This window comes from Fusarium solani (genome assembly GCF_023522795.1).
Source record: "Fusarium solani strain SB1 chromosome Unknown bctg00000006, whole genome shotgun sequence".
NCBI classification, from domain to species: domain Eukaryota; kingdom Fungi; phylum Ascomycota; class Sordariomycetes; order Hypocreales; family Nectriaceae; genus Fusarium; species Fusarium solani.
Genome location: NW_027072151.1, coordinates 912,112 through 927,452, shown reverse-complemented (window position 1 = coordinate 927,452; position 15,341 = coordinate 912,112). Strand labels below are relative to the sequence as shown.

At 49.2% G+C, this 15,341-nt stretch overlaps 4 protein-coding genes across 4 annotated transcripts; all 4 read left to right on the top strand.

Moving 5' to 3' along the window:
- Positions 1–764: 764 nt before the first annotated feature.
- Positions 765–2,672, top strand: MRS44_009993 (uncharacterized protein; the record flags this gene model as incomplete). Its single annotated transcript, XM_046276543.2, has 1 exon — positions 765–2,672. One exon carries the CDS (start codon positions 765–767, stop codon positions 2,670–2,672), a length of 1,908 nt encoding a protein of 635 aa, XP_046131567.2.
- A 3,476-nt stretch (positions 2,673–6,148) lies between these two features.
- On the top strand, positions 6,149–7,669 carry MRS44_009992 (uncharacterized protein; the record flags this gene model as incomplete). The annotated part of the gene is made up of 1 exon (XM_046271041.1): positions 6,149–7,669. The coding sequence occupies one exon, from the start codon at positions 6,149–6,151 to the stop codon at positions 7,667–7,669; it is 1,521 nt and encodes a 506-aa protein (XP_046131569.1).
- Positions 7,670–11,002: 3,333 nt separating this feature from the next.
- MRS44_009991 (uncharacterized protein) lies at positions 11,003–12,316 on the top strand (the record flags this gene model as incomplete). Its single annotated transcript, XM_046280102.2, has 2 exons — positions 11,003–11,406; positions 11,458–12,316. 2 exons carry the CDS (start codon positions 11,003–11,005, stop codon positions 12,314–12,316), a joined length of 1,263 nt encoding a protein of 420 aa, XP_046131572.2.
- Positions 12,317–13,516: 1,200 nt separating this feature from the next.
- Positions 13,517–14,792, top strand: MRS44_009990 (uncharacterized protein; the record flags this gene model as incomplete). The annotated part of the gene is made up of 2 exons (XM_065620376.1): positions 13,517–14,179; positions 14,238–14,792. The coding sequence occupies 2 exons, from the start codon at positions 13,517–13,519 to the stop codon at positions 14,790–14,792; spliced, it is 1,218 nt and encodes a 405-aa protein (XP_065476149.1).
- Positions 14,793–15,341: the final 549 nt, after the last annotated feature.

The window sequence follows — 15,341 nt, the reverse complement described above, 5'->3', positions numbered from 1 at the left end:
CCACCTGTTGAACCTGTATTGAGTAAAATTGCTTGATTGAACCTAACTGTATGACCCTTGCCCCTCTCTTGGGCTGATGCCTTGCGCTATTCTTATTTGGAGGGTGCTATATCACGTGACCTTACCTCAACTAATTCCGCAGTTCATTCTACTAAGACGCAGTGCAGAACCCTCTGTGCACACTCGTATGTGCATGACAGCTTCGGTTCAACACCACCCGAGCCACTGTTTTTAGCCATATAGCGCCATAGCAATCAGCAGCCCACTAGCATGCCCGGCTACACCTGGTGAAACAACATCCTCAGCAGCCCACTCCATGCCCGGCTACTGAAACAAAACAAACAGATATCATAGCTACTAGGCATTAAAGGGTGCTAAAACTTAGTCTCTTCTATAAAAAGGAAGAAAGGAGGAAAGGAATTCCAGGTGCAGCAGCGGTTATAAATAGAAGAAACAGGCGCTAGTCCATATATAGGAACGACGGTCAGTGGCAGCTTTACTGCAAATTTAGACGCACTAAGGGAAATCTATATTTGTGGAGGTCGGGTTAACTTATTATTTACCCGGCTTTTAGTTCTTTGAGTTCGACAATAATTAATTACATAGTAAGAAAATCAGCGAGCAAGCAAGGACACGACATAAGGTTTAGAACAGAGATAAAACGGGGGATTACAAGGAATTTACAGGGGCAGGCGAGAAACAGGGGTTCGAGGGCGGGGCAAAGAGGCTGGGACAGTTAAAGTGGCCGCCAGCGCCCGCCCGACATGTCGCATGACTCTTCTCTCACACATTACCCCGCCTTCATACTTTGGGTTATCTACGAGATCATGGTGACACGCCAACCTCAACATGAGACAAAACAAGATCAGAAGACGGAGAGCGACCCCAGACAATCTCTTACCGTGCTACCATCAGCATCCCCATCTCCTTATGAGCCGCTCAGCCAGCATATAGACTGCACGCGGCTGGTAAGGATCGAAGCAGCAAAGACGGACGATGATCCCATCATCTGCAGTTTGTTCGAGGTCGAGTTCCGTGAGAAGCCCAAGTTCTATGCGCTCTCATACATGTGGGGAGATGGCCCAGCCCAATGCAATATTATCCTAAACGGTGTCACCTTCAGCGTTAGGCAGAATCTCGGGGATGCCTTGCGGTATCTGCGAACACACGCTGCCGACACCTCTTATTGGATCGACGCGATATGCATCAACCAAGATGACGTCCCGGAGCGAAACAGACAGGTGCGCATGATGCACCACATCTATTTTAGGGCCGAGACTGTCGTCGTGTGGCTGGGGAAGAGATATGCGGAATACGAGGCGAGCCTGCCAGACTTACATGGACTTGGCCATTGCAAACCATCGAACGGACAACAAAAGTTGGAGTCGTCAGCAGATGGGCCACAGAGCGACCTTTCCGCGGCGAAGGAGCCAAATGAGGATGCACAGCAGCGCAAGCTGGCAGAAGACTTGTACAACAACGGCTACTGGAATAGATTGTGGATCATCCAGGAGATTGGGCGTGCCCACAATATTAAAGTGTGCTTCGGAAACTATGCGGTAGAATGGGATCCGTTTATTCATTTCATCACCATGCACAACATCGGAAGTCACGGCCCTGTGAGGCTGAATCGACAGCGACAAGGGAAATACACCGGGTCAAGCTCGTTGCTCCAACTGCTGCAAGATCACAGAGAAGCTCTGTGCCAAGACAACAAAGACAAAGTGTACGGCTTGATTGGTTTGGCATCAGACGCTGGCGGCTTTGTTATCGATTATCAAAAGTCAACCTTTGAGATATGGACCGACGTTATGGAGTTTATGAACCGACACGGTTTATTCGCAGACAAGGACATTGTCTACGTTGGGGGTCTTGTCAAATCTCTGCTTATGGGTACCAACTGCCTGCCCCTCCAGCAAATTCGGCGACAGTACGCACCTGGCAAAGGAGATAGCATGATTCTCACAGACCCGAAGCATTTCAAAGCATTTGAGTTGCAGGCAGCGATGCTAGGATGCGTCACTTGTGTGGGCCCGCGTCCGCATGAAATCGTTGGAAATCTCAGTAAGGTGGATAAGTGGACAGAACAGGTCCAATCGAACTATAAAAACGATCTCGGTCCTGCCCACCAGGAGAACGATTTGCTAATTCGGACTATTTTAGACCTGGATGATAGCATCTTATCGAAGAAATGCTTTGACTGCAGAAGTGTTATACAGTGGTCGGTACGTGATGATGACGTCAGAGACCACAATGAAGCCTTGCACAACAATTGGCATTGGATATCAGATTTGCAAAGCAGGTCTAGTGGCCAGCCGCAAAACGAGAACACATCTGCGGAGCAGTCCTTAACTGAGGACTCGCGTCTGTTTCAGATGTCGAATGGATATAAACGACAAACGCCTTGGAAAATGGGCCTAGCGTCGAGCGACATCCGCTCTGGAGATTTCATTTGCTGGCTTGGGTGGCCGCGAAGAGCCGTGGTCGTGCGCCCACAGAAGGAAGGCAACAAATCTCATTTCTGGAAGCTTCAGGTAGTGGGCACGGCTGTTGTCACTGAGGATTTGAGAGAATCATGTTTGAGTTGTTTACAACGTGTCGGGTGGTTTGAGAACAAGTCGAGGCAGACTATTTATTTGGATGCAACTACCATTTTCATTCTTTTAGCATAATAAACAGAGGAAATATATGCGCTGTCGCAGCTCCACGTTGACTACAAGTGGACTTTGACACATTCGAATTAGTTCAGGGTCACGATAGCCCACCTTTCACTTAAAAGAGGACTCTAATTTAAGAGCCTTATGGCGCTCAGGACGAGACTTACAACCTGAGCCTTCAACAAATATCCTACCGCTGCCCTTAGTGAGTGTTGGGATATTTGTTAAAGTTCCTTCGGCCATAGGGAGTGGCAGAGGCAGGATTTTCGGCTCGGAATCCGTGGCCATGTTCTTCTATCTTGCGTAATGGATAGTCGTCAAGAGCGGCCCAATGTTTTATTTACTACCTGAGGAAGACTTGGATTGAAGAAGTTTGATGGTTAAAATTAAAGAGACGAGGTCACGAAATGCGGTCAAACTGCAATGCCAGTGAACATGGGGTCTGAGCTGTAAGGCTAAGCTAGCGCCGGTCCGCAGCGTCTCAAGTCCCACAAGGCAACGCGCCACCTGGCAGACAAACGCGCGCTAAAGTTGGGCTTTACTCGTTCCTTCACAAGATAAGTGCTTGTGTCGGGCTTTCTTTAATAACGCAAATGCCTTGCTTCTCAGGCTCGTTCCAAAAGGCATTAGCGGACCCCGTAGGGGACCGGTCTGCTGTATTTTCAGTTTGCCCCGCCCTCAGCGCTTACTAGTAATTAATCCTTAATACTTATTAATAAATTTAAAACTATATATTTCTTAAAGATATACTTATTAGTAATTATAATTAATTTACTTTATATCTTATTAATCTAAGGTTATTATATTAATAATAAATTATTTCTTAAAATTATTCATACTATCCTCCTATATGATAGCGCATAACTGCCTAGCCCATTCTTTGGCCTAGCATATTGTGTGCTGTCTCAATGTAGGCAAGCACTATATGGACGTGATTGACAGGGGATATGCTAGAGATTCAACGACAATCGGCGAGGTAATGGACACGCTGTCAGGTCCTTTCTGCTACTTCTATATCTAGTCTCATCGTCTACAAAGTCGATGAGATTTGGTAGCTTCAGATTTAGAAGATAATTGGACCACTTTCATATGTATTGCAGATGATCTTGCTGTCATTGCGGGCTCGTTGCCTGTCCCTAGGGAACCGTTGCCTGAGAGTATCCTTGCTGTCTGTGCCCTTCTCCGCAATTGAAGCGACTCTCGCGCTTGAAGATTTAATAGGCTGGCAGTCTGAGCCAGCATCATATTGGGCAGGAATACGAACGCGCCTGACTCTGTCCAAAGGATCTGCCAAGCATCCTCCGACAAGCCTAAGCACAAGGCGTGGATTTGGGAAAATGTCCGAGATCGTACTACAATATATTGCATTGACCGTAGTTCCCTGCAATGTTCAGATGATCCAGTGTCTAGCGCTTCGCGCAGTGAGCTCATGTGTAGCTATACCTGGAGAACTGGCAATGCGGCCAGGATCAATATGACTGGTAAAGTCTTATTCACTGAGCTATCGCATTGCTAAAGCTAACCAGATTCCGCCAGGCTTTGCGGCGAAATTGCAGAATGTTCCCTTGCCCAGCACCCTGCCGAAAGACAAGGGGTTCACCTTGTGAACCAAAATGCTGCCCGCGTCCCTGAACTCCCGATTGAATCTTTGTTTCATGCCACAGCATCGATGAATCCATCGTTTCGCTTCGACGATGTGGATGTCGTGATCAACTAGAACAGCTTTAGAAAGTTTCTTGACTTTAGCGCTAATCGTCGGCAAGACGCCTTCCGTCTCAACCTCGCCCTAGTTCATCGTACTCTTGTGGTAGAACGATCTGAAAGTACTACCCGGATTCTCATTCATGTGTCTCAAAAACTCAGTTTAGGGAAGACGCGGTGAAGAAGCTCAGAAGGGATCGGACACAATATAATAGACTGTTGTGTGCTGTCCCAGGTTATAACCTAGTATAAAGAGGCTCACCTTCAGATCAAAGCTATCAATTCGATAGGTAGGCCATTGCAGACTATCGCAATTTTCGGGAAAGTGCATCACGTTTTAACACATTCTTGATGATGAGTATATTATGATAGCATAATTTGTGGGTTAATACATTTAAGTTATGGAAGCCTATAGAAGCCTATAAGTTTTAAGGGGGCCGCTACTTCTGAATCCAGCAGGTAGGGTGCCTGTCATTTGCTTTTCTCCCTAAATGAGCGTGTTGATGACATGTGTGGCAATATCAAATCGGCTGCACCCCGACCAATAAAGAGGCGGCAGAGGCTTCGAGAATTTTGCGCGCGCAGACGCCAATACTCTTTGGAAAGTATAATCGCATTCGGAAGGCGATACTTACACCCGTTCTTCGTACGCCGATTGCGTAATCCCCTTATTGTCTAATACTAGCTTTAGACATACAAGTGTCAAAGTCAAACGTGCGCGTCGACGCCTCTAGCTACACCAAATATGTAATATTTATATAGAAAGATGGCGATCCTATCAGGTCGCCAAAAGGCGATGATCATTTTGAGAAACTCAACCCCCGCATCCAACGATCAGTCCGCACCATTGCGCCGGGCACTCCAACACTCTACACAAGCGAGCCGTAGTCTCAGGCTAGCCAGGAGCATGGAGCGAGACGGGTCTATTGTAAAACGGAATCTCTTGGTAGTAGTCTTGCTTCTAAGGTTAACTTGAACGCATGGCAATGACGGCAATGTCGGCAATTTCGGCACATGAGGCGGGGAAGGTGGATGACTTTACTCCTTGTATTGCGCACGACTGACCTCGACAAGATACTGTTTTGTTTGTTCCCCATCATGCGCTTACAGACATACCTGGTTCTCGAAATGCTGCTAGTTATAGGCGCCCCAACCCGGATGAGGCTGGGGGGATATTGCACAGCGGGCTACCACCCAATCTTTAGTAATGTAACCTCTTCCCCGCGTCTCGATCCGCCCTTTCCCTCTATGGCATTAGTACGATTGCTTCTCGGCATATCAGAAGACGAGGGGACGGATAAGACGGGAACTTAAGTTTTTACTTTTTGGAGTTGTAGTGCCCCTGAATGGCCTCACGGGAGTCATGAGGCAGTGGTCCTACAACGCTAGAAGGAGATACATCATTTCGTCCGAAGTACGTAGACCGTTCCGAATGAAGGCAGCATTTATTGGAAAATCTTTACCCCAGATTTGAAGCATGTATTCGCGCGCCAATGAGTAACTCACAATCCACCCAATGTGGACGTGTCTACGCAAGAAGTGCGGATTCTGGTATGCGTGCCAATAGGCATCGTGGGAGTTGATCTTGCTGGTCGTACATAAATACCCCAGGTTTGAAACCGAAAGACATGAGAATAAATGACCAGAGATCAGACGAAGCCAACTTCTATTACGACACTGACCTGCTTAGGAGGCTACTTAAGCTTCTTGTTAATAACTCTGAAACGCTGAGACTCGCGTCTCGTCTACGGTTCTCTTACCAAAGCAACATCAATATTTTCAAATCAGACATGCATCCGCAACTCAATTTCGAACGCAGCTCCGTGCTTGCTCTCGGCCTGGTTGCCGTTGCACCTCTTGTCGCCGCTGGGCCCTGCGACATCTACTCCTCCGGCGGCACACCCTGCGTCGCGGCACACAGCACCACCCGGGCTTTGTACGACGCCTATACCGGCTCCCTTTACCAGGTCAAACGCGGCTCCGACGGTGCCACGACCAACATTGCGCCGCGATCTACCGGTGGTGTTGCCGATGCTGCTGCCCAAGACTCGTTCTGCGCTGGCACGACCTGTCTCATCACCATCATTTACGACCAGTCCGGCAAAGGCAATCATCTTACCCAGGCTCCTTCTGGCGCTTTCCACGGCCCAGATGTTGATGGCAAGGATAACTTGGCCAGCGCGATTGGCGCACCGGTCACGCTGAACGGTCAGAAGGCCTACGGTGTCTTCATCTCGCCCGGCACCGGCTACAGGAACAATGCCGCTAGCGGCACCGCTACAGGAGATGCGGCGGAGGGCATGTACGCTGTGCTTGACGGCACCCATTATAACGGCGACTGCTGCTTCGACTATGGCAATGCCGAGATCAGCAATACCGATACGGGCAACGGCCATATGGAGGCCATCTACTTTGGAGACAGCACCGTGTGGGGCTCCGGCTCCGGCTCCGGCCCCTGGGTCATGGCCGATCTGGAGAACGGCTTGTTCTCCGGCTCTGACCCTAAGCAAAACACCCAGGATCCTTCAATCTCCTATCGATTTCTCACTGCGGCTGTGAAGGGGAAGCCAAACCAGTGGGCAATCCGTGGTGGCAATGCTGCGGCCAACTCGTTATCGACATACTATAGCGGCGTGCGTCCAACCGTGTCTGGCTATAACCCGATGAGCAAAGAAGGAGCCATCATTCTCGGCATTGGTGGCGATAACAGCCATGGCTCACAGGGCACCTTCTACGAGGGCGCGATGACCTCTGGCTACCCATCCGATGCCACTGAGAACTCGGTGCAGGCGAACATTGTAGCCGCCAAGTATGCCACGACGTCATTGACCAGTGGCCCGGGTCTCACTGTTGGTTCCTCTGTCTCTCTGAGAGCCACCTCAAGTTGCTGCACGACACGTTACATTACACACTCTGGCTCCTCAGTCAACACTACGGTGGTCTCATCATCTAGCTCTACCACCCTCAAAAAGCAGGCCAGCTGGACGGTCCGTACCGGCCTAGCCTTTAGCGGATGCTTCTCTTTCGAATCAAACGACACCCCCGGCAGCTTCCTGCGACACTATGCCTTCCAGCTTCAGCTCGACGCCAACGACGGGAGCAAGCAATTCCATGAAGATGCTACGTTCTGCACCCAGGCTGGTCTCAATGGTCAGGGCAACAGTGTCCGATCCTGGAGCTATCCCACCCGTTACTTCCGCCACTACAACGATGTACTCTACATCGCGAGCAATGGCGGCGTTCATACATTCGATGCTACTGCGTTATTTAACGACGACGCGAGCTTTGTGATCGGCGCTGGCTTCGCTTGAGGCCTGACAGCTCTCCGTGGCGTAGGAGCTAGCTCTCAGCAGGGTAGTTGTGCGATAGAAATACGAGTTACAAAAATAGCGATCTGATAAGGCTGCCATAGCTGGGATTTTCAATTGCCTTTGGAAGACTTCGCCCGCAATAAGAAGTCGCTATTATATAGTAACTGCTTGCTTCAATTTCAAGAGATTCTCCCACACGGCCTAGAGAATCCAACCTGCTGCATAGGATTAACACATCTCGTAATTCATCTCAATTTACCCCCATAGGACTGGTTTGCCAGTAAGGTAGCACCAAGCGTCGTAAAGAAACACGATTATAGGTAAGGCAGGATCCTGGATAAAGCAAGCTGCCAGTCCTGTTTTGCCCAGCTTGCTGCTTTACCCACAGGACAAGTCTGCTGATTCCTGCCACTGCTATCCTTTAGTGTTGTCTTGACCACAAGTCTACTTTACCCATATGTCTGCTCGCGCTTGGGAACACTGAATGAATTCAACTGAAGTTGCCACACACTACGCGTCCCTCTTTTTATCACTCCGAGAGCGGCAAGTTTGCTCACAGAACAATGCACATAGCAACCCAATCATGTCCTGTATCAGGAACCAGTTCGGCAACACGTTGGAACTGTAAGCGAATTCATCGCATTGCGACTTGCTAGTAAGGTAAACGAGATCTGAAAAGTCGAGCAGTTACCTGCGAGCGAAGCCCTAGTCATCATCAGCACCATGCCCACCAGGCCAGCGACTCTTCATTAACAAATTCGCACTTAACCGACCGGGAGACTACCGGTAAGTCGTCCTTTACTATAAATAGAGTGGATGGCAAATCGCCAAGGTCCCCAATTCTGACCCCCGCGCAAAGGGTCATTGTGGTCCCAGATCTGGCCTGGCAGATACTTAAGATCATCACATAAATTTTTTTTTTGAAGAATAATTTAACCTCATAGCATACCCGAAGGTAGATCAAGGCAACCCAGCAAGAGAAATATAGTTTTACACACAATCAAGCCATCATGCCCAATGCCTTTCAACGCAAGACTCAATATCAAATAAGCTCTGCATATGCTTCCACGCTCAATACTCTACCTCAACGAACCATCTTTCATCACGATGATAAAAGCAGCCTGCTCTCCATCTAAAATCAGTGCAAATAACACCAACCAAGCACAGCAATCATGAGGTGCGTTTTCCCACTCAATGACACAAGCGCACCAGCGCTACAGTACTGCAACACGATGCAGTGCTCCCACGATTTATCACACAATGTATCAGTATTCTCTTTGCAAGAGCATATAGGTAGCATATATTCATATTCTTGATCTTTAATAGCGTGGTCGTGGCCCGGCTCATCGGAAAGCAGCCGGCTCGACTCGGTCCTGATACGCGTACTAGAGGATTGACCAGCATCGCTTGACTATCCGGGACAACGCGGAAAGCTGGGAGATCACAACTTGGTGACGTTGCCTCACCGGTTGCTGATTCTTGTCGAACATTTGATCTAAAGGAGGAGCGGACAAAGCGGCCGAGATGACAGAATGCGCCGCTGTATGGTTCCCGACGAGATAAATGACACGTGGCATAGAGAAGAAAAAGCGCCATACACGTTTCCTTCAGTGCTCTAGATCCTATCTGCCTGATCAACGCTTCTCCAAGGCGTGTAATTGTACTGCGAGGGTTAGGAGACCAAAGAGGTTTGAGAAAACAGCTAGGGATCTTGCTATTTTTAAGAGTGGAAAACGGTTCGGACAGGTCTAAAACTGGGCTGCTGGTTAGGGGAACCGATGTCGGACCCTCTCGGGGCCGTCAATCTGACTCTCTCCGCTCGACGTCCTTTGTATCGATTGAAAAGTCCCCAGAACGCCAATCTTTGCCAAGAGCCTTGCTCGTCACCGGCCCTTCTACTCAGAACTACGTAAGAGAGCTGAATCATTACTTGATCTGTCCACAGCTGAATGTTGGGATGTCGCCGCATGACCTACGGTGAACCTCGTTTTCGCCTTAAAGATAACCAGGCATTCTTGGCTAGCTAATAATCGTTGCTTACCGTGGTCAGGTGCCCCACAGGCTAAGCACTTGGAGAAATAATACTTGATGGATGGCGCATGGGAGTCTCAGCATCGTATGGGACCTGATCTGGCACCCATGGAGCGAAAGTTTCCGGATCTTAGACACACACACTAGTGCTTATGGTATACAGTACAGTATAATGCAGTAGCAGATCATGTATGTTCAGAATGTCATCCAGGCTCATCGCCAACCGTAGCAGCGCCAGCGCCAGCATATCGTAAAGCTCCATTACTCCTCCTTAACTTCACCCCTACTCTGACCCGAACATAACTCCTTCTCTCCAGCGTCAGCCACAGACTTCATAGCTCTCGACGAGCGCATCCCTAACTCGCATCAGGAAGCTAGAGAGACAGGTGAAAGGTCTGCCGTCAAGATCCAAAGCACGTCAGGAGGCTGTGCGATCGCTGAGGAAGGAGAAGCAGAGCCTGAAGACGGCTCTGCTGGAGCGAATCAAAAACGCGTGGACAGACAAGTAGGCTGTGGAAGACATACAATTACAACTCCAGGGTCACAAGTTCCCCGAGGCGCCAGCTGCGGATCTGGCCTTTGCACCTCAGCGTCCAGCGCAAAAGCGTCTCGCGATGAACAACAGCCTTCAAGGCTACTACAGTCGCCGGAACAACGCCATTGATGCCATCGTCGCTTATTGCAATGTGGCAGAAGGCGGCACAGCACATCGAGCTAACATCTCAGCGAGGAAAGACCCGGAACCCGATCCTCATTCATTTCATGGCCGTCAAATTTTAGTGGTCTGGAAGCCGCATGGTTGTCCGTTCTTGTAAATAGCCAAAAGAAGAGGCCTAGGAAGTGTTTCATGTGCGTCGGTGCTGCGCTTTCTCTTGAACCAGATGACTCTCGATCAGAAGAGCTCATACGCGAGTTTTCCTCCTCAGGAGATCTCTCGAAGCATTTTCGCAGGAGGCATCTTTCTCATGTATCTCACGGTGTCTCGCCTCAATGTGGGGTCTGAGACATAGCATTGACGTGTAAATCGCACTTGCAAAATCATGCAATGAGAGTTCATGGCACAGTATCCTAGGTCGACATAGACCAGCAGACTGGACCGGCTATTCCTCGCATAAATATAATGTCATGATTGGTCCAGTGGAACGATCCCCTGTCACGTGTGAGTCAATTTCCAGCCAGCTAACCCCTCATCTTCAGATCAACCCAACTGGTCGTCATCGTAGCGGACATGTGCGACACACCAGCTTTCACTCTATTTCCGGCGTGTATTCTTTTCTCGTCTCTGGGTAGCATCCCGACGTAATGGCCGACCCATTAAGCATCTCCGCCTCGATCCTTGCAGTCGTCACCGCTTCAGTGGTGTCGGTCAAGTCTCTTAAAGAGACGGTCGAGCGTTACAGAGGTCGGGATGAAACCCTTCGTCGGCTCATTGGTCAACTTGAGGACCTCATTAGTATTTTGGACACTCTTGAGAAGTTTTCGCAGGTTGAAGCGTCCATGCTTGCCCTCCTGAAGGGTCCTGTCGAGCGATGTAGGCAGTTGTGCCAGGCTTTTGAGGTGGTCATGAAAGACTTCGCCGGGAAGTCGTCGACAGGTTTCCGAGACTGGGCGAAAATGGAATTCAAGAAGGGAGACATCAACGAATTCATGAGAACTCTTTCCGGGTACACATCGACGATTCAAATCGGGCTGGGAACCATTACGTTGTATGTGATGCAGTAGAACGTGACGAAAAGCTGACTAACCAACCTCTACAGACAAACTTCTAAAACCACATGCGATGTCCTTGAGCAGTACAGCGAGATGGTTCAAGATACCACATATAACCTCAATGTTCAGCTGCAGCGCATCAACGAGAAGATGGAGCGGTTTCCTTCGGAAGAGCCAGACACCACCAGATCGGACTTCAGAGATGAAAGCACAGTTATCAAGCACTGCATTGGTATCTGCGAGGAAGCGATGTCCCGTATTGGATCAATGATCGACCGTGAAAGACGGGTGTATTCAGCTGCACTCTCAGAACAGGCCACGGCAGACGCTACCTCAACCCACCCTAAGCTTTTCCAGGCTCACGAGGAGACCCGTGAAATGCTAGAGAACAATCGTGACAGCATTGCCAAATACCTCGGGCGGCTGCAAGAACGGCTTAACTCCCTGGCAATGGAACAACACCCTGACTCAGAGCGAAAGAAATTGCAGTTAGAGAAAGACATCAGAGCTTTGGAAGACAGTCTAGAGGTGTGCAGAATCGCCAGTACCGAGGTGAGCCGTCAAAAGGTACACACTTTCGGGGAAGTCATCGCCGAAGGTAAAAGTGATCAGGTCGTGGTCACGACTTTGGCAGACCTTTTCAACGTTGGGAAGGCGATAGCCAAGGACAACTCAGGGCAGCTCATCGGCTCGATGGCTGGTGTCGAGCTAATTCAGCTGTCCAAGGATCGGTACAGCAGCCTACGTTTTGGTGCTGCCGATACGTCGCGAGTTAACCTCATGCCTCCACTCACGAAGAATAGTGAACTTCGTGTTCCTGGCCAAGAGGTGAACGACCAACAGCCGGGGCCGAGGGTGAGCTCTTCTAAAGCGCTTCCCAACGAGACGAAGAAGCGGACCCTTTAATGTCACTCTCGAACGTAAGTTCATTGGCATTGGGGGGGGGGGGGGGGGGCGGTATTTAGCAAACTTCCTGATGTACGGTCCATTATATTCCCTTGTCTTAAAGAGGACTCACTACCTGTCACGGCCATGACAGAATGCACGTGGGAAAGCCTAGCAGAATGATTACTAAGGCAGGACCGAAGGGACAAGCATTCGGTCCCACACCCTGGGGCCGACAGGACCGAAGTTCAGTCCTAATAGTCCTACCCTGGACCGAGCATTTGGAGATTCGGTCCCAAAGGGAACCTTATGTATATAGGACACGCTCACTTGCACTTTCTTATATACCAGCTACCTCAGCTATCAATACAACTTGGTTACACTTAATACCTTTGAGCACATTACTAGATATGACTTATACCCCGTTTAAGATAACGCTAGCATCCTGTCGGAAAGTAGGGTCGCTCAGAATTATGTGTGTTTCTTCATTATTGCCTCGTTCCTAATTGCCACAGGGGGTGCCCAAAAGGCAGCTCCAGGTCCGGGCATTCGCCGAGACTTTGGCGACCTTTTGCCGGCTCTGACTAATCATATGGTACATAGCCATATCCAACAGGGAGCTGCACCTTGTCTTAAGCCTTGATGACGTCACTCTGGGGTTTAGTAAATTGGAGATCAGGGAACTTGCAATATCCGCATGGCCCATATCCGGATCCCGCCCCCATATGAGCGGCCCCCAAAGTCCCTTAAGAACAACACTAACTGGAGACTAGCTAAGCTTGACCTCGCAATAAATCTCCCCCAGTTTTTAATATGGCGGGGAACCTAGTTAATACCCCAAGAGCTAAGCTATGTCGATCCCCCAAATATCGAAACCTACAAGAAGCATAGCTTCTCCTTGGTGGAAAAACAGTACCCAGACCGGGGCCAATTTAACTAGAACCTTGACCTCTCGGCATCGCATATCCGAACCTTGTAGGAGATAAAACCTCTGGCGTTATGTTCTTCAATCGTGATTTGTGGATTAACGGAGTCATGCGACCCATTATCCAACTTTCCACGTCTTTTTTCTACCCAGGTCTTATTCAAAGCGTATGCCATGAACCGTTACCAGTGGCTTGCATGGAATACAAATAGAGTCGAAAGTACCTCCCCATGTATCATGTCATGTCAAAACCCGGATGAGCTCTTCTTTCTTTTTACCAGCATTTATGTTTCATGATGGCACCCATCTTCAAGGCTTTGCTCGTCGCACAGGCTCTCTTCCATACTGTGGCTACACACCACTCCAAGGGCCCTGTTGACACATACAAGAAATGTCAGAGACAGACGCATCGTCCCACTGAAGGCTGCCCTCCGGGTACTCTATATGTTGCCAGGGATGATGCTCGAGCTCATTTCAATTCCGTCCAGGACGCTATCGACTCATTCGGCAACACCACTACTCCTGGATACATTCTTATTGCTCCGGGTAACTACACAGAGCAGCTGAATGTGACGCGGAGGGGTCCTCTACACTTGATTGGAATGTCCAATAAACCATGGAAGCACGAATTATACGCGGACATTGATGTCAACACTACGGCACAGAATGACGTTCAGATTTGGTGGAACTCAGCCAACCACAACGCTTCATTTCCTGATAACGTCTACACTGGCGTCTTGACGATCGGTCCTAACCTCAATGCCACTCTCACTGGTTCGGGTCCCACTGGCTTCCCAGTTCCAGTCGACACTCCCTTTGGATGCACCGATTTCCGCGCTTACAATATTGATTTTCGAAACGAGTACATTCCTTACTCATACGGACCAGCGCATGCGTTGGGTGTGAGTAGAGCCAATGCCGGCTTTTACTCTTGCGGCTTCTATAGCTACCAAGATACTGTGAGTGCTTGTTCATGCTCACGAGCAGTGCATTTGACTGATCCGATGTGTGAAACAGGTTTATGTTGGAAAGCTTGGAAATGCCTTCTTCTACGACAGCGTCATTGCAGGACAAACAGACTTCCTCTATGGGTTCGGAACAGCCTACATTGACCGTTCGACGCTCTCACTCCGCAGCTGCGGTGGTGGAATCACAGCTTGGAAGGGTACAAATACGACCTTCACCAACAAGTACGGTGTCTATATCAATGACGCCCAAGTCATTGCGGCAAACTCTACTGTAGCAAAGGATATTGTGGGCAAGTGTGCCCTCGGTAGGCCTTGGAACTCACAACATCGTTCCATTTTTATGAAGTCGTACTTTGACACCAGTATCAATCCCGCTGGCTACATCATCTGGGGCAAGGATACACCGCGTTTCGATACCTATACTTTCATGGCTACCTGGAAGAACTATGGCCCTGGCTACGACGAGAAGGCCGAGGCGGCAAGTAATGTTACTCTTGTGCTAGCAGACACCGAAGTCGCCCCATACCGTTTGCCGGTGGATGTCTTTCAAACTCCGGATGGCAAGTTTGGTAATGTGCATTGGATCGATCGATCGAGCTTGTGATGCTGTGGAAGTTAGGGGCAGTTCCAGGATCAGTAATAAATAAGCTCAAATCCCACCTACACTTAGTGATACCATTTGAGAACCACCTTACAACTTCATGGCAGTTAGTTTCTGTACCTGGATTATCTGATATTACCAATTCGGCGGCTAACAAATGTGCTTAAAATGTCTGAATCCCTACCCTTATCAGCAGATAGTTTTCGCAAATCTTCCAATAACATGACCACCTTGGAAGGGAGCCCATATCAAAGGCCTCCTGGTAAGATAGAGGAGGACTCCTCCGAGTTGATGGCGTCCATCGATATGGAGGGTACGTACCATAGGGGTTGATGATCTCAAAAGCCTGTTCTGCTAGCATTCCTCCGGGAACAAGTGGAACACAAGAAAGCCAGACAACGAGAAAAACAACGATACCCAAGATTGTGTGCTTTCACCAACAAGATTCTCCATCGTATCAAGACTAAAACAGCATACTTAACATTAAATTAGGCCCACCTCGCGTCTCAAGTTGAAAGCTCGCTGGGCTTCAGCTTGCCAATCATCCTCAAG